Raw genomic sequence first — 19,443 nt, forward strand, 5'->3', positions numbered from 1 at the left:
CACCACGGCTTGTCGGACAAAGCAACAGTAACTAAGGGGGGCGGGTCTTTGCGAAGGGTCAATTGCTGTGCAAAAGTTATTTTGATTCAATGCAGTTAACATTGACACATTAAAGGGATAGTTCACCCAAAAATGAAAATTTGATGTTTATCTGCTTACCCCCAGGGCATCCAAGATGTAGGTGACTTTTTTTCTTCAGTCGAACGCAAATTATGATTTTTAACTGCAACCGCTGCCGTCTGTCAGTCAAATAATAGGAGTGATTGGGAACTTGAACAATAAGAGTCGAAAAAACTTCCATAGACAAATCCTAATTAAACCCTGCGGCTCGTGACGACACATTGATGTCCTAAGACACGAAACGATCGGTTTGTGCAAGAAACCGAACAGTATTTATATAATTTTTTACCTCTAATACACCACTATGTCCAACTCCGTTCAGCTTCCGGTTAGTGAGGTCTGATCGCGCTCTGACAGCGGCAGTGATGTCTCGCGCTCATTGAAGTATATGGGCGAGACATCACTTCCGTCAGCAGAGCGGGTTTTTTGACCTCACTAACAGGATGCTGAACGAAGTTGGACATAGTGGTGTATTAGAGGTAAAAAATGATATAAATACTGTTCATTTTCTCACACAAACCGATCGTTTCGTGTCTTAGGACATCAATGTGTCGTCACGAGCCGCAGGGTTTAATTTGGATTTGTCTAAGCAAGTTTTATTTACTGTTACAGTAGAAGTTCCCATCCACTGCTATTATTTGACTGACAGACGGCAGCGGTTGCAGTTAAAAATCATAATTTGCGTTCGACTGAAGAAAAAAAGTCACCTACATCTTGGATGTACTGGGGGTAAGCAGATAAACATCACATTTTAATTTTTGGGTGAACTATCCCTTTAACATTGTTTCAATGGTTGCTTGCTATAGAACCATGAACAAGAACTGTGTAACATTCTTCTAAATTCTTTTTTAAATATCATTAAATTATGTTGCTTATTGTTATATCTTTATGCAAGTATTGTTAAAAACACAATAGCTGAACCATTTCTGTAGTTGCATTGATTTGGCTATGCACTGTCAGAAAAAAGGTACAGCGCTGTCACTGGGGCAGTAGCCTAAGGTACAAAAGTGAAAAGGTACGTCTTTGTACCTTACTTACCCCTAAATGGTGCATATTAGTACCTTAAAGGTACATATTAGTACCTTTTTACCTTTGTACCTTAGGGTACTGCCCCAGTGACAGAGCTGTACCTTTTTTACTGACAGTGTGCAATGTGACCTGAAAGCACGTGATTTGAATGACAATTTATTTTAAAAGAATATACCTAAACAAAACTCATATTTTTAGTATATTAAAAGTTATCTTTAGTATATTAGATACATGAAGGTTTTCATTTTCTATGCTCCAACTGATGGAGGTTATTAAGTTTAATGGCATCAGAATATTACATATTTACACACTGTTTTATAGGGCTAATAAAATTTATGAGGAAAAAAAAAAAAAAAGAGTTCTCCATTTTTAAAAGTCAGTTTTCTGGAAAGAAAACCCAAGCATGCAATGTGATATAGATAATTCTCACCAATGTCAAATTTAAATCTGACTTTAACCCCACAGCTCACTTACTGGAAGCATGATATGTGCCTTTATCTGACTCAAATTATATCAGACATGCGATAAAATTTCAGCAAATTACAGTCAATAATAAATGTTATTGTAAACTGAGCCAGCTGAGATAAGAATGCCATTGGATTGTTAACGAAAAGTAATGGCCCTTCATACTGAAACTGAAAATATCCATACATTATTGACATGCAAGCTGTGACTTTACGGTCACCGTTAGCTTTGCAACCGTAAACTGGGATGTTACCACCCATGTGACCACACTACTTACAGTATAAATAGGCCTAAATTTGGGTAGACATTAGGTTGGTCAGACACTCCTGCGGCACATGCTCATTGTCTCCTGAAGGACCTCTAACTTAAATGACATTCTGTTCATTCATTCCAGGTGAAGACTGTTTAGGGATTTAAGAATATTTCCAAATTAAACAATTAAACTTGTGAGTCATGGGTTGTGGGAACAGCAGAAAAGGATGTGAGAACTGCCAGGACAATTGCAATAATGGATGCAGTTGCAGCTGTCACGACAGCACCAGTGCGGATCAGGAAGAGAAGATTGAAAGGTGCATGGATTGCTGTGGAGATTTGATTGAGTTCCTTGATGAACATATGGAAACATTTATTGGTTGCTGTTCAGGAACGTGAGTATCATTAGCTTTATAATCACTATTTTAATCACTGCTTCCTACAATATGAACATTTTCTTAAATTCCCTCCAGATTGTGAAACCTTTAACAGGTCATTTTACAGAGTTACAATAATAATAATAATAATAATAATTGTGCAGGAATAATAATTACATTTCCTCACCCCCATAAAACATCATTACATTTTATTACATTTATTATTTAAACAAGGGGGAAAGCCACAATCTGTCAATTAAGAAAATAAATATATAAATATAACTGGTATAATATATGGGAAACACTCAGCTTTTTTTTTTTTTAGGTACATTTTAAAGGCATGTGAAGTTGATTTTATACTTCTTTAAAAAAGAAGGAAACAAAGCGTGTGTGTGTGTGTGTGTGTGTGTGTGTGTGTGTGAGAGAGAGAGAGAGAGAGAGAGAGATTACCATCATGGTGACGAGTGAACATGAGCTTAGTTTGAGAACAGGTATATGATACTAAAAATATAAATTGAGATTACATGATCATTTTAAGTTAAATGTATGGGTAACACTTTATAATAACTCACACTATGAATAATTAGTTAAGCATTAGTAAATATTTAATCCATCCAGCATTAATAGACATTAACAAGCAGTTTATAAATACAGCTATAAATGCTTTGTATTTTTTTTGTATAATTGTATTTTCATACTTTATTAATGATCAATTTATCATTTCTAAATTATGCATTACATAATTTACAAGCCAGTTATTTAGGAGTTGTCAGTGGATCATAAGATCATTTAGGAAGTGTAAGTAAATTATTAATAAAATATTTAAATATACATTTATACATATTATTATTTAGATATATAGTAATAGTTACTCAGTGTGTTAATAAATGCTTTATTAACATATTTTCCTACTGTATTCATGATTAATTCAGTTAATTATAAAACATTTAGTAGTTGTCAGTTAACTATTTTTGTGAGGACTATATATGCCTCGTAAAGCTTTTATAAAGGAGGTTTAAAGGATACAGAACATAGAAATATTTATTTCAAGCAAAACTTGATATAAACTTGATACAAAAACTATTTATAATTGGGTAACTTGATATGAAAATTAATAATAAATCTCTACAATGTCACAGAAAATAAAAATTCCTGTACACCTCCAGAAAACATAACTGCAGTAAAATTAATCTAAGCCTTTTCAATCTGATACAAAGTCCCTACAAAGATAGTGAATCAGGCGTGTGTGTGCATTTAATGTTAATATTGTATCTTTTTTTTTTTCTTCAAGTGAAAATGAAGAGGAAACTGAGTGAATGGGTTCTGGAGGTGATGCAGCGGTCAGGAAGGATCACAGAACCTGTGGGAAACATCATCCTGTTCCTGAAGAAAATGTTATCTGTACAAAGATTATTCCGGCCATAAAGCTCAAAATAAACAAAATAACACATGAATTCAAAGCAGAAATTATTTAACAGTATGAATGACTGAATTCACAACTATATTTTCTAACTTGAGTCAATGAAAAATAAATAACTTGCCCTAAACAATATTTTCTGTCTATGAAAACTATTTTATAAAACCTGGCTCAAAGTATAATTTCCTTGTTGAAGAAAGTCAATTAATTTAAAGGTGTAATATGTAAGAATTCTGCAGTAAAAAATCCAAAAACCACTAGGTCATTATATATTTTGTTCACTTGAGTACTTACAACATCCCAAATGTTTCCAACTATTTGAGAAACGTGAGAAAATTGCATACCCTTGGTTACGGTTTTATTTTGTAGAAACCATAGAAACACCAAAGAAGCTTTAAAATATTACACGTTTTAATAGACAAGGGAACAACTGTTTTGATATATTTATAGACAGAAACTAATTATTGTTATATAGCTCAACATGTTGTCTATTGTTTAAATCTAATTTTCTTGATTTTTTGCGAGTACCATGCTTTACCATGCCTCAGAGAAAAACACTATTTTGTGAAGTAGCTAACATAGCATAATCAGATGCAGCTTTATTTTTAGTAACAGTAATAAAGAATTTTCTCCATCATACAATACGTTTTAAAATTAATTGCATGCCATTTATCAACACAAGCCATCCAGCATTTAATATGATATTGTAAAATCGATCTATCTTACTGCAGTGTGTAACAGTGTCTCACAACAGCCACCGAGCGAACGCATAACGTCATTTTCAACACTCTCAGATGTATCTAATATGATAAACAGAGCTGCGTTACCTCATACTCATGACCGGAAAAGCGGAAGCAGCGCTGGTGACTGTGTCATAATAAAAGTCCCGCTGCTCGTGAGGCGTGTGTTGATCAATCGCTCCAGCTCCTCGTTCAGCTCCACAACACTCGCTCCTGCTCTGCTTCATACTACAGTAACGTTAATAATCGCATCCATGAACATGATTTCTTCCCGTGTCCTATCCCAATTCTTTTGCACCGTCCGTTGAGGTGGAGACCACATATCCCAAGATTCCACGCTTAAACATGGCATCATCAAGCGACGCCTTTGTTTTGAATAGACCTCTAGCGACCTCTAGCGGACAGAAATTTTTACATATTTTCCCCTTAATTTTTTTTTTTTTATCTAAAAAAAAATTATCATTTAAGAAATAATCTGTATTAGATTTTTTTTTTTAATTATTTTTCATTACATTTATATTTATTAACTTACATTACTTCCACACATCCACAATTTCAGTACTCAAGTGCCATATTTTGGAGCATCTAAGAGGTTTATTTTTCATGTTATATCAAGTTTAGCAGTACAGGTTGTGCATTGTGAAATAAATATTTCTATATTCTGTATCACTCTCTTGTTTGTTTCTTGTCTTGTTTGCCTTTAAATCTCCTTTATAAAAGCTTTAAATAGTCGTCACTTCAGATGAGCTCACAAAAATAGTTTACTGACAACTACTAAATGTTTTATAATTACCTGAATTAATCATGAATTACAATAGGAATATATGTTAATAAAGCATTTATTAACATACTGAGTAACTATTACTATATGTCTAAATAATCAGATTTATAAATGTATGTTTAAATTGTTTATTAATCATTTACTTACACTTCCTAAATGATCTTATGAACCACTGACAAACTCCTAAATAACTGGCTAGTAAATAATATAATAATTAATTTAGAAATGATGAATTTATCATTGATAATGTATGAAAAATAAACGATTAAACACAGATCTGCATATAAATCAAGATGTATCTAAACGATTCCTGGCTAACGAGGGTGGGGTGGGTACAACACATCTTTCTTGAGCTTGAACTCTTGAGCACAAGATTAATTATTTAGTGTGCATTCAGGTGCTAGAACTAGTTGTTTCAATGTACAATCTGAGTGCTTGTGCTCGTTGTGGCTGACATGGCATGGCAGCTATATATATATATATATATATATATATATATATATATATATATATATAAAGTGCTAGATTTGAGTTCACACAGAGTGAACTCAAATCTAGAGGGTTTTTTTTGACCCCTACACCCTTCATCCCTTCGAAGCTCTCACTCCGGAGGGTAGACCCTTTGAAGGGATAGGGCATAGGGATGAGCCCTTCCAAATGGAACGCAGGGAAAAATTGTGATTCTGCTTGTTATCACTTAATTATCTCATTAACTTTAACACCGCTTCAGTGGGTGGAATAAAAAATATGGCAGGACTTTTACTTTCTGACCCCTGGACTTTATACCTCTGTCTGCATCCCAAGGATTTTTCAATTTTGACTGTTTGTAGTTAAGTCACCTTTATTTATAAAGGCTTTTTACAATACAGACTGTTTTAAAGCAGCTTTACAGTGATAATAATGCAACAAAGTTTGTTTCAGTTGTACAGAAGCTAGAAGAAAATAGTGTCATTGTCCAGCTTAAGTAAGTTCAGTGTTGATTCATTTCTGTTGTAAAAATTATTAGCTATTAATTTAGTTTATTTATCAATACAGCAGCTCTGGAGAAAACAGTGATTATTGCTATATCATAATTTCTACAAAAATAAATCTACAAAAATATTAAATGATTACTTCATTAAACTTGGTTTTAATTTCAATTCTACACATTTCACATTAGAATTTAAGCTTAACAGTTTTAAATGCACCATTTTAAATTAAAAATAAGTTTTGAGCTGCAAATATGTTTATATTCATTTGAAAATGTCCAGTGACATCCAATGACATGCAATTCATCTTAATTTCAATGTTGAATTTGACACCACACATACACCTTGTATATGATCTTTCAGTGAAGTTTCAAAATGGCCTTGCTATAAAAAGCACATCATAAGATATATTTCATTTGGATCATTTATCATCCATTCGTGCTTGGACCCCGATGTAAAAACAAAGGTCCAAAATACTCATGTTTGAAAAACATGATACAGATCATCAATTATGCCGCTGATTTAGATGTTAAATGTCATCTATATCATTTTTATCAATGGGTATATTTTCTTGACAATAAATACACTCCAGCACCCACTACTGCTACTGCTGCTAGAGCTGCACCTCCTGCTGCTCCTAATATTGCTGCTTGTTCAGCAGTTAATGCAGCTGCTCCCATCTTAGCTGCTATTGCTGCTCCTGCTGCTCCTACTGCTGCTACTATTCCTCCTAATACTCCTCCTCCTGCTCCTGCTCCTGCTACTGCTGCTCCAATAACACATTTTCTGTGAAGTAGTTCATCCTGAGTCTTCTTATAGTCTTGCTCAGTGTATCTCCAGTATCTGTTCTGCATCCTCAGTTTGTTGATGTATTTCAGAAGCTCTGAGACTTGAAATCGATCTTCTTTTTTGTTGTTGAAAACATGAAAACCTCCTGAACACTGATCAACAACTGACCGCAGTGTTTCACATTTATTCAGATATCTCTCTACTGTCCCATGTAACTGATCTCCATGAGTAAAGAGCACTAATGTGTGTTTTTGGGCCTTTGATCCAAAATTATCCCAGATCCATTTCACAACTTTACTGTCATTCTTTGTGAAAGTCTCACCCAGTTTGATCACCAGCAGAAACACATCAACACTATGAAGTGTAAACATCTGCTCTATTTGAGTTTGAGCATCTTTAATCTTCACTGATGTATCAGAGAGTCCTACAGTGTCAATCACATTGATTGTTTGTCCATCCACTTCTGTTTGTGCTGATTGACAGATTTTGGTCACAGCCTCAGGAGAAAAATCATCTTCAAATGGATTTGTAGCTCTGCTCAGGATGGTGTTTCCTGATGCGCTCTTTCCAGATCCAGTTGAGCCCAACAGCATAATATTCACATCTGACACTGTAAATAAGTTGAACAGACAGACAGATGGATCAAAGCAAAATCCCCAATGGTAAATGAACACTGCTCAGCATTTATATAAGTCCATTCTCATGATCAAATCTTGAAAATGAGTTGTTTAAAAAAAGAGAAAGTATTCTGAAATCAAAACACAAAATTTAGTCTTGGTTTTGATCTGGAGCAAACATTCAGAAACATTCAGAACTTTTTAGTAAGATTGGGTTCCCTCATCAATATGGTTCACTCGCATTGCGTCAATCTTTAGCTGATGCTATGGGGAAACTCCTTTCTACCGGGAATGCTGGAGCATACAGAGCCCCTAAAGTGACATGTTGGTGTAAAAATATTTTACAAAGCTTTTACGATGATTCAGTCATCAAGTTCAAAATAAAACTCTATACCACTCCATTTTAAATGTACAGGGCTGTCTGAACCACTGCCAGCAGGATTAAACAGGAGGTGTTTGTCAGAACTCACAAGTTTTGCGAGAGAATGCAAAGTTTTATGAGAGAACGCAAAGTTTCTCGGGGGAATGCGAAAGTTTTGTGAAAGAACATAAAAGCTTTGAATTTTGTCCTCTTATGAATTGTTCTCTTAGGGGCTCTGTAGAAGCCTGATTGAATTGCGTATGTGCAACTGCACAAACCTATGGCCCTTCAGCCCACCAAAATGGGCGGGGCTACCCATCTATATAAGCGGGCTGTTCCTATCTATCAAGCAAAAAAGAGCAAATGTCAAGCAAATTTCTACAAAATCCTACCAGTGGAAAGCTAACCGAGATGGGGTGCGTCTCCTACTTGGCTCATGTTCACTATTCATCTTCCACTGCCTTTACCTCCATAAGTGTTGGCGAGAATGGGTACGAAAAGCTCCCTCCTATAGGAAGTCGTGGCCACACATCTCTGCCCACCAACCGCCCTGGGATAGAAAACTAAAGATTCTTTTCCTTTTCAAGCCCTGCAGGACCACCTCGGCCCTAGCAAGTTGGGCCTATTCCGTGGCTGGACAAGTGGGTTATGCTCTCCAAACCATGGTGGTCCTACAGGTCTTTCAGGCCAAGCTCCTCCAGTCCATGGATGAGTCTTGCCCGGACCCCACCGCTTTTATGCCTGGTTCAGACTACACGATTTTTTTTTTGTCTGTTACGATAGTCACTGTGTCAGATTACGCTATTTTGACTCCAAAAATCTTGTCGTGTCCTGGACTTGAAACATGTCAGACTACACGTTGCTACGTGACCAATCGTCGCTTGTTGTCACGACGCGTGTCAGAAACAAGAGCGTAAACAATGACTGAAGCGGCGCGTGTTGTACTGGCTGTCTTATGTTCAGAAAAGCGCAAAAAAAGAAAGAAAACCCGAACATGGACACGTTCCTCTCTCTCTCTCTCTCTCTCTCTCTCACACACACACACACACCCACACTACTCTCACTCACAAACACACACTCTCTCTCATACACAAACACTCACACACACTCACTCACTCACTCACACTACTCTCACACACACACTTTTCTCAATAGCGAAGAAGAATAATGAATGATTTGCTAGCTTAAGTTACAGCTAATTTCAGTACTCACTGGGTTGCTGAAGGGCTTCCGCTATCGTTCACCAACATTTTTCTTTCTTTAATCTGTCGTGGTAGTCCCTCGATGAGACATCGTACAGGCAGGAGTACTGTTGCCACAGCTCCATGAACTTTTCCTCCATTTCGCAATTCCACCTAGCCGCACCATCATCTCTCTTGCGTTTCGCCATGTTTGAAAGTTGTGTACAAAAAGCGTCTGTGCTCCGATTGGTCAGCGTCACCCATGTGACGGAACCCGTCGTGAATGACCGCAAAAAAATTCAACATGCTAGTCTTTCTGCCGTGACGTCGTGAACTATCGCAGACGTGGTTTCGGTTGTCGTATACTATGACACACTATACGAGATTTAACGATTAATTCTTGCGTCCCGACGTCCATTGTCGTTTACGAATCCCTACGACACTTTACGTCAAATGGATCATGCTAGATTCGGGCTAAAATCGTGTAGTCTGAACCAGGCATTAGAGATCTGTGCAGTGCAACAGACCTGGCCCTGCATGCCACAAAGATGACCACCCAGGGGATCAACAGGGGAATAGCCAACCTGAGACATCTGAACCGCGCCATGAAGAAATGGCCCTTCAAGATGTTGACACTGAAGCAAATCCTCTTGTAGGTTTATCGTGGATGCAGCCCTCTCCACTCTGAGACAGAAGGGAGTGTGCATTCTGAATTATCCCGATGACTGGCTCATTTTGGCCCAGTCTGAGGACGAGTTCAATAGTCACAGGTCTATGCTCCTGGCTCACACCAGAACACACTCTGACAATTCAGCAGTTTGCGGCATCATTCACCCTGGAGAGGCAGTGGCACATCAACAGCCTAGAAATTCTTGCAGTTTTTCTGGCCCTCAAATCTTCCAGATCTGAAAGGACACCATGTCTTGATCCATTCAGACAAAATGTCAGTGGTTTCCTCCATAAACCAGTAAGGCTGACTCAGGTTGAGGCCTCTACAGACTAGTGAGATGCCTCCTCTTATGGGCACAGCACAATCTGAACTCTCTGCCCAGGGAGGCATGTCTCCAGGGGAGTAGAGACTCCACTCCCAGATGGGGTCAAACGATTTAGAGTGTCTTTGGGAGGGCAAAGGTTGTGATTCCGAGAGATGGTACAGGCCCCTTTTCGCTTGGGACAGTCCTTCTGTTGGCTATAGCATCAGTCAAGCGAGTGGGTGACTTGCAGGCACTCTCGGTGAGCGCATCCTGCCTTGAGTTTGGGCCAAACGACTGCAAAGTTGTCTTCAAAACGAGACATGGCCTAAGGTGTTCTCTACTTTGTTCAGAACACAGGACTTTACCCTTTCTGATCTTCCTGTTACAGGGATGAGCAAGGAATGCACTTACTCTGCCCGGTCTGGGCTTTAAGAGTATATGTCGAGCGCTGTTCTGACAATCAGAACAGCTTTGTGTGTGCTTTGGGTACCACACTAAAGGGCAACCGGTCACAAAGCAGAGATTATCCCACTGGATAGTGGATGCAATTGCATTAGTTTATGCATCTGTGGGCCGTCATTGCCCCATTAGAGGGAGAGCCCATTCCACCAGGGGTATGGCCTCCTCCTGGGCCTGGTCCAGTAAGCAATTGTTATATTTAATCACCATTGGCAGCGCGATTTATTGTAATACTTTTTTTTTTTTTTTCTTAGGTTTGTTACTTACTGGTTCAGATGACATTTTCCAGTTAAATTCTTATTTTGGTCTACTTCCAAGACCACAATCTATGATTCTGATGTATCCGTCAGTGCGGTGATTGACAGCCACAAATTCTCCTCAAAATATTGAGGAGCTGTGTCGATGCACAACCCATGTAAAGATAATAATTCTGCAAATAACTGCAATTGCAGGTTTCAAACAGAGATGGCGACAAAAAGGCAAAACTTACGGTCTGCAGCTTTAATCTCATAACAGTAATTACACAGTTGCAATTGCAATGTGAATGCATTCAACTTTATTTCCTTCCCTGTAGGTAATATTTCTTTAAAACATAAATTATATATTTAAAATATAAATACAAACTATACAAAATCATATTATTATTATTATGATTAGAAATTATTACAGTATAATGTATAATTATGAATATGCTGTTCTTTGTATCACACAGCACAGACCCTAAAATTAATTTATTATTATATGGTGATGTCACAAATACTCTCCATATTTAATTAACAGAGTTATGACATAGCTTTATTCTAATCCTGATATATAATTTAATTGAAATGTAGTCTAAGTTAATAAAGTTTGGCTAAAAGTAGCTCCTAACTTGCCGATTTAGGAGAAACTCTTAAAAATAATGGGTGTGTCAGTCCTAATTTTAGGACTCCTAAATTCTTCACAAAGCATTTAGCACTAAAACTAGCTCCTAAATCTGTGAAACATTAGGAGTAGTCAAGAGGACTCCTAAGTCACCAAGACCACACCACAAACAATCCTAAAATGGCCGTTTTGGTCTTAGTGCCTGCAATCTGCCTCAGCAATCTGCCCAAAGACACTGTACACCAGCGATAGAGGTGCTGAACCTTTTCTTCTAAATGCAATAAATATTTTGATTTATAGATTTTAATCTGCAATTACACAATATAATGGTTCATTTATGTACAGGCAAAATGTACTGAATGGAGAATAAAACACTGTGGTCAAGTTAAAAATGATGTCTTGACCTATCACTGGCGCTAATAGACTTGTGGGAAGCTCGGGTGACCTGAGTTTGAGTTCTGGCTCGTGGATCATCCCGCCCCCTTTCTCTCTTCCACTCACTGTCCTGTCATAATAAAAAGTAAAAAACACCTCAAAAAATAAATAAAAATAAAATAAATAAATAAATGAAATAATGTCCGATTACCTGTGGCAGTTTTATATCACGAGTTCACATTCACAAATTATCTAATAGGTTAATTAGAGCAAAATAAGCCTATTTGTCATGCTGTCCAAGGGGATTGAGGGATTGAGGCCTCCCAAATCCAGAGTACTCCCATATAAAACTGTTGAGGTGACTATATATATATATATATATTTATACAACAGTTCTGTCTGGTTCTCGAATCTGATTGGCTGATAGCCATGCGATATTTCAGTGATAACAGCACTCCTACTGCCTTTTCACCGTTTGTATCACTCCGCTTGAAGTGACCGTCATGGCGGCCGATCAAATCAACCGTAATTTTTACAAATACTACTTCTTGTACCACGAACTGTAGTTTTAATAGTTTTTTAGGCGAGAATGTAGTTGTTTAGACCTGAAATATGTGACTCATATTTAATAACAGCGCCTATTTTACAATTTGTTTTGACGTTTTCGGAGATGCGAGCTCGAGTGCGTCAGCGGCCGTTCAGTGCTTCTGTAACCGCCGACAACAGCTTAATCTCGGCCAGTGCCTCAGGGATTTGCCGCTGGCTCTTATAGTGGTTAAACATGAGACATAATTCAATTTGACTACATAGAACGGGCAATCTTTGGTCTTATTAATCTATTATTTGTTCCAGAGCAAGTCGAATTGTGCTATATTAAATTTGATAATAATAAACGTTACGTTACATCCTTATATAGCACATTGGTTACAACTAGACGGGACATATCAGACTCTTCTCCGCTCTTCAAATACGTAAAACATTAAACTTTATAAACATATGTTTTTTTTGAGTAAAGAAAACGCTTTACAATTTTTTTTCAAACATCAGATCTTTATTTACCTTTGCATTGCACAGAGGAGATGTCCAAACTGCGTGCGCACTTTATTCAGGAGGTGAGGCAGATTAGTGAGGCTTGATTGACAGTTTGAGGATCCAATGGAGTTAGGAGGTTTTGTCACAAGCTCTTTAAAATCCTTTTCATTCGTTAAATATTTGTAAAACCCACATACCAGCGTAAATGGTGACCTAATTTTTTACTAGTGCTTTATGTTTGACTGAACTGTACAGTTGTGCTTATTTGTTGTTCTAAATATTATTGTTAATAAATATGATTTTATATAAATATGTCCATTAAGTAATATGGATTGAGTGAACATTACATTAATACGTCATTAGATGGCGGCAACACTTTACAGGAGAATGAGTCAGTGAAGCACAAGAGACTTTTAAATTGAAAGGAACTTTTGCAAAAGGAAGTTGTTTTAGCGCCGTGGTGTAATGGATGTTACGGAAAAGGACAAATACAAAGATCACTTTCCTCAGCGGACATTCAAACGGACTTGTATAAAGGATATAATATATAGACATCGACTTGAAGAATGAATGTAATGCAATATACCAGACACAGGTAATAGCCTACTCTCTCTCTCTCTCGCTCTCTCTAATACTGTACAAAATTCAATGTGTTTCAATGAAGGGACTCAACGTTCCTTCGTTACTAGTTCTAAAGTGACGTTTTAGAGTTAGTAACGGAGGCTTGGTTCAACTGACAACTTGAGTTTTGAAACGTTCCTTCGTTACTAGTTCTGAAGTGACGTTTTAGAATTAGTAACGGAGGCTTGGTCCAACTGTCAACTTGAGATTTGAATCCGTGGCGGAAGGAAGTAGTGCTGCACAAAAGACGGTTTTAAAGACACTCCGTTGTTGTTCTTATTTATTTACACACTCGTGCCGTCGAACTGTTGTATAAACGCAATATCACACTCGTAGCCGTGCGATATGGCTGTATATCAGCACGCTGTGATTACGAATCACAGCGTGCTGATATACAGCCATATCGCACGGCTACTTGTGTGATATTGCTCATATAATTTGAATATGAATGTACAAGGTCCAAGATTCCAAGCTAATGGAACAATTACACAGTAATCACAATTACAGTGACTTCAAAACAATTGCAGTGGTAAAGAATCCATTTATTACAGTGGCATCATCGTTAAAGACAACTTTATCATGTAAATTATGGTAATTTTTAAGAAAATGCCCATGTATGCATTGATTTCACAGCACATTTTTTGACTAGTAATTTATTGTAAAATAATACTCTTTAATTCTGTATTTTCCTTGCATTTTTTAAGTACATTTTAAAATCTTTATTTAAATATGACAACATTTTTATTTTAAACCTTTATTTGAATATGGCAACATGATACGTCATTCTACAATATTTTTATGATTAGGCCTAAATAACTGAGAGAGACCCCTCCCGCATCAGCCAATCACTGTGGGCATAGTTAGCAAGTGCTTTGAATAATCCATAGCCAGGGCCATTTCTAGCCTTTTTGGCACCCTGGGCAAGATTTCTATTTCTCTCTATCTCTCACCTTTCAATTTTGAGATTTTGCGCTTTTTGGATTTTCATAGTGTTTTTTTTTCAGACAGGTGGAAAGAAAACATCCAAAATACACTTTTAAGTGTATATTTTAGTGTATATTTTATAGCACTTTATCTATTTGCATCTACAGATTTCAATTACAGTAAATATCTTTAAAGGCCTTTTTCTCTAGTGATGGGAAGTTCGGTTCTTTTCCGCGAACCGTTTCTTTCGGACAGTTCGATTCAATAAACCGGTTGAAAAAACCGGTTCACCGGTTCTTTTACGCTCCGACGTAATGACGTCATCCGCGATGACGTCGTCTATCGCGGGCCGGTGTTACAATATATTCGGTTCCTGAAATATTATGTTCCACTGGGTGGCGCTTACGCGAATATTCATGATATCCTTCTATTGTGGGCGTGTCCCTGAGACAACGCGCAAGTGAATGGAACTGAAAATATTAGTACACGCTCCTCAAATCGCATCGGTTTAATGGATTATTTCGAAAAGGTAATAACATATTCAGCGTTAAGCAACAATTCACATGTTCAAAGCAATGCATAGTTTGTGTGATATAAATCGTCAGAACTATTTTGCCTGATTGAGTACAGGACAGGCATTCAGATAAACAGTTAACGTAATGATACATCATAGCAAACATGAGCGAATAACCTTGTTTTACAACGATGTGTTTTCTGTTTAGCTTTTTTATTTGTGAGGCTTTAAAAAGTTTTTGAATAGTTTGATTATTTTGCTTCCTTTGTTGTAATTGACAACTTGAAACAAACCTCTACAAATGTATCTGTGACCTAATAAAAAGCTATAGCCTGGTGTGATTATTCTGTCATCCTTTATTTCTTGATTATTTTGATATTTCAGTGTTTATCACCACAGTAAGACTTACATAGGCTACCTTTTATCAACACCAAACTACAAATATTTCCTGTTTTCTCATATTTTACTGGATATCATGACAAATTATCATTATAGTCCAACAAGTAAATGCACACTTGATGTTATTTGTCACATATTTTTGTTGCAAAGCAACATCATTTTTTTGTGTGTGTTGAGTTTTTCACTTTCAACTGTTTTTCCAGCACATTTCTTAACATGTAAATATTTGTACAAACAAAAAGATTCAACAACTGAGACATAAACTGAACAAATTTCATAGGCGTTTGATCAACAGAGTATCTGAAAGTCTGATGTGGCACCAGCTGCTTTACAGAGCATCTCATCCTCATGGACAGCACCAGATTTGCAGCTCTTGCTGTGAGATGTTACTCCACTCTTCCATCAAGGCATTTCACATTCTCAAACATGTCTGGTGGGACTTATGGTTACATGTGGTTTGGCACTGGAAGGACAATCAGCTGTCCTTCTGTCTCCCTGTAGCACCGTCTCAGGCATCTTCATGTGTGTGTGTGTGATGGAGGGATTCCCGCCGCTGTTTTGACTCCTTTACACATTTTAGGAACATTGCAGTTTATTGCTCTGTTCACATCTACATTCCTCATACCTCCTGCAGCAGGACTAAGGCACGTTCGCACAGGTGATCAGAGACCCTGGGCATCTTTATTCTGGTGTTTTTCAGAGTCAGTAGAAAGGTTTCTTTAGTGTCCTAAGTTTTTGTAACTGATTACCTTGATTGACCTATAGGTGCATGTGAAATAATTGAAAAACATGACAAACATTGCTAAAACCTTTTCTAAATATCTGTAAAGCTTATTTGGATTGTACAAAGTTATCTTTAAAATATTATCCTGAAAATGTTTTCATCTTTTCTTAGTTTAATTTTTTTAAAACAACAAATTCAGTTGTAGCCTATATAAATATTAAATACATTAAATGTTATAACAAGTACAGAAGTAATTACTCTATGAATGTAACTAAAATTGAAAAGACATTAAAAAATTCAAAACAATGTGTGAAAAGAAGCAATGCTAAATGTGAGGTTCTGAGGTAAATATTAAAACAGGGCCTTGGCACTCGGGAATAGCCTTCATGCATGTCCAGATCACATGCTGCCAGAGCTATCCAAGACTTCAGCTCTCACATCCAGCCTGAAACAAACAGTGACTTTACAAGATGATGAATGTAATGTGGAAACATCACAAAAGCAAAACAAAACCATATGACATTGGTGATAATAACAAGTATAACGTCATCTTGTAAAGTAGCTGTCTATTTTTTCTGTGCATTTGTGCTGCATTACCTCATAGAATAAATTATATGATTATTATCAGAATTTTTTTATTTGACTGCTTTTGAAATTGTTTTAAATCAGGTACATAAAGTTGTTTGAGTATGTGTTATGTTTGACACATTTCAGGGTTTTGTGCTGCAATATCCTGCCTTGTCAAACTTTAAATAAAACTAAACTAAACTATAATTTTCTTATCATAATTATAATATTTTAAACAAAAATAACATTATTTAAGTAGCTGCTGGCATGAAGACTGTCATCAAAACAAAGCTCCAAAGATTTATATTCCAAAGGAATTTACCTTTTCGAAATAATCCATTAAACCGATGCGATTTGAGGAGCGTGTACTAATATTTTCAGTTCCATTCGCTTGCGCCTTGTTTCGAGGACGCGCCCACAATAGGAGGATATCATGAATATTCGCGTAAGCGCCACCCAGTGGAACAGAATATTTCAGGAACCGAATATATTGTAACACCGGGATGAAAAAATTAACACATTCAAATATATAAAGTCAGTAATCATAACATCAGTCAACTAAAACATTATAATCTGAAGCGTTTCTTACAATTTAGTTTTGCATCTAAAGCATCCAAACACATGACATATACAGGCAGTGATGGGCAAACAAAGTTTTACAGTTATAAAGTGAATAAATTAGTCTTCATCAGAGCAGAAACCATGATCCTCTTACATTACGATTTATTTGTAATTTAATAAACTTACGTTTCGCCAGATTGGCCCCTCATTCGAGTCCTCTCATAGCATCAGTTGTCCTAGTTAACCGGTGCTGTGATGTTACTGTTCGGTAGCTTCAGATCACACGCTGAATCACGCATGCGCAGTATCATCAGTTCGCCGGTTCTCAAATCGGACACGTCCGAAAGAAGCGGTTCTCGGTTGTGTACTGATGATCTGAAAACCGTTGCAACCGATTCTACTCGAGAACGAGATTGAGATTCGAGAACCGCGAGAGCGATTCAAAAGGAGTCGCTTGTTTGCTCTCGCTGTAGTTTGATTACGTCATGTTTTATTGCTTTTTTATAGGCTACGTCATATTTTTTTTTTTTTATCTTTATATCACCTTGTTTAGAAATTAAATAAGCTGTCCATGGATTATTTATGAAACAAATAAATGTTTCCAATCTTTAAAAAAACTTAACTTGAAAGCACAACTGCACAACTTTCACTATATTGCTTTTTAAATAACATTATTTTAGAAAAATAAATTTGTAGAACTATTTCTGAACATTAGTTTGATCTGTGTACAAAATATTATGTTCATGTTGGCATGTAGTTTACAGTATTATGTACAGTATTTTATGCTATTAATCTGCTCTGGTGTATTTGGAAAAGCACAATAAACGTTTTGTATTTTGAATTAAGTCATAAACATATTTCCAGTGTGTTTTATATTATCACACTGTCCGATGTTCAACAAAACTTAACTAACGTGCTTTTCATTCTCTTGAAAAATTGCACGCATGCGCAGTATCATCAGCTCACCGGTTCTCAAATCGGACATGTCCGAAAGAAGCGGTTCTCGGTTGTGTACTGATGATCCGAAAACCGTTGCATCATCATCAGTTCTCTCTTCACAGCAGGTTAAGTCAGTGTACTGAGGGATTAATTTTTAATCTTTTAATTTAGGATTTTAATGTAATCAACCAGCTGGGGACACTCCCATCCATCTCCAGGGAGACTTGTCACTCAGATAATCACAAGTATCCTAATCATAATGCCTCGAAATAGCAAAAGTACGAAATAATATTAATAGTAGCAGTAGTAGTAATAATAATAATAATACAATAAATAAAAAAAAATCTCTTAGCTAGTCTTGCAGCTCGATGAAAGCATTTGGACGATGACTGGTAATCTTTCATAAATGACATGAGGTGTCGTTTACAAGGCGGAGAGCTGCGTGCAAGTTTATTTTATAGATCTCACATCTGAAAGAGAGGCGTACACACTATGAATCACACGTCAGCACGACTGTTTCTACGCAACATTTTATAAATGAGGCCCCTTGGCTTAGTGGTAAGATAAAATGTTTTGTGAATACGGCCCATGTGCTGTTTAAAGTTTAAAATTTTAAACATGACACGAATTTTATTAAAACAAATGACACGAGACACGAACGCAAATCTGTCAGTAAGAAACAGTAGAGAAACAGCGCAGTTGAAGGAGTGTGAACGTCCAACACGGAAGTATTTCTACATACAAAATAGTTTTAAAGACGAAAACCTGCAAATGTCTTAAAACGAAAACTGAAAGATTGAGTTCATGTGGCTGGGGTAAGCGGGATAATTTAGGATAAGTTATTGAAAATAATGAAAGGTTTGTGTCGGTATTTATTCCTTGCATAAAACACTCTAATTTTCGTTTTGCCATTTAATTTTAATCGGGGTATATATAACATTTTAACTGACCTGACTGCCCACTTGCAAATTTTCCAGTAAATATGCCTTCCATGCTCTGTCTTCTGCTGTAGCCAAAATAAGCTTATCTCTCCGTCTCTCCCTCTCTCTCTCTCTCAAGTCTGAGAAGGAAACAAACTTGTTTTAGGAGTGGACAATGACATAGTGGGCTGTGCTTATGCTTATGTAGGCTACTTTCACTTGGATTTTTCCTACTGTAAAAAATAAATCATTAAAAAAAAAAAAAAAAAAAAAAAAAAAAGGTCAATGACTGTCATATGGCAGCCAGACAAAAAACTTAAAATTAAAGTAAAATATTCTAGTGCAAAAAAACTTACGTTATTAGTTACGAGTTAGACTTACGTTATTGATTACAGCAGCACAAGATCCGCTTTATCAATATAATCTGAAGGATTTCACAAACAGTTGTTCTGAGCAAAAAATATGATGTCTGT

General features: G+C 36.6%; 1 protein-coding gene across 1 annotated transcript; it reads right to left on the bottom strand.

The window, feature by feature from the left end:
* Positions 1–5,921: 5,921 nt before the first annotated feature.
* LOC125271681 (GTPase IMAP family member 8-like) lies at positions 5,922–19,130 on the bottom strand. Its single transcript, XM_048195826.1, has 2 exons — positions 19,001–19,130; positions 5,922–7,548 (listed from the first exon to the last, which is right to left on the bottom strand). Exons 1-2 carry the CDS (start codon positions 19,041–19,043, stop codon positions 6,704–6,706), a joined length of 888 nt encoding a protein of 295 aa, XP_048051783.1. The 5' UTR covers positions 19,044–19,130; the 3' UTR covers positions 5,922–6,703.
* Positions 19,131–19,443: the final 313 nt, after the last annotated feature.

This window comes from Megalobrama amblycephala, linkage group LG7 (assembly GCF_018812025.1).
Source record: "Megalobrama amblycephala isolate DHTTF-2021 linkage group LG7, ASM1881202v1, whole genome shotgun sequence".
Taxonomy (NCBI): domain Eukaryota; kingdom Metazoa; phylum Chordata; class Actinopteri; order Cypriniformes; family Xenocyprididae; genus Megalobrama; species Megalobrama amblycephala.

Bases quoted from the DNA above. Each gene is read 5' to 3' on its own strand.
- LOC125271681 (XM_048195826.1), bottom strand. From the start codon at position 19,043: ATGGAAGGCATATTTACTGGAAAATTTGCAAGTGGGCAGTCAG. The intron at 7,549-19,000 runs GTCAGTTAAAAT...ACTTATTTACAG, and splicing joins ATTTGCAAGTGGGCAGTCAG to TGTCAGATGTGAATATTATG.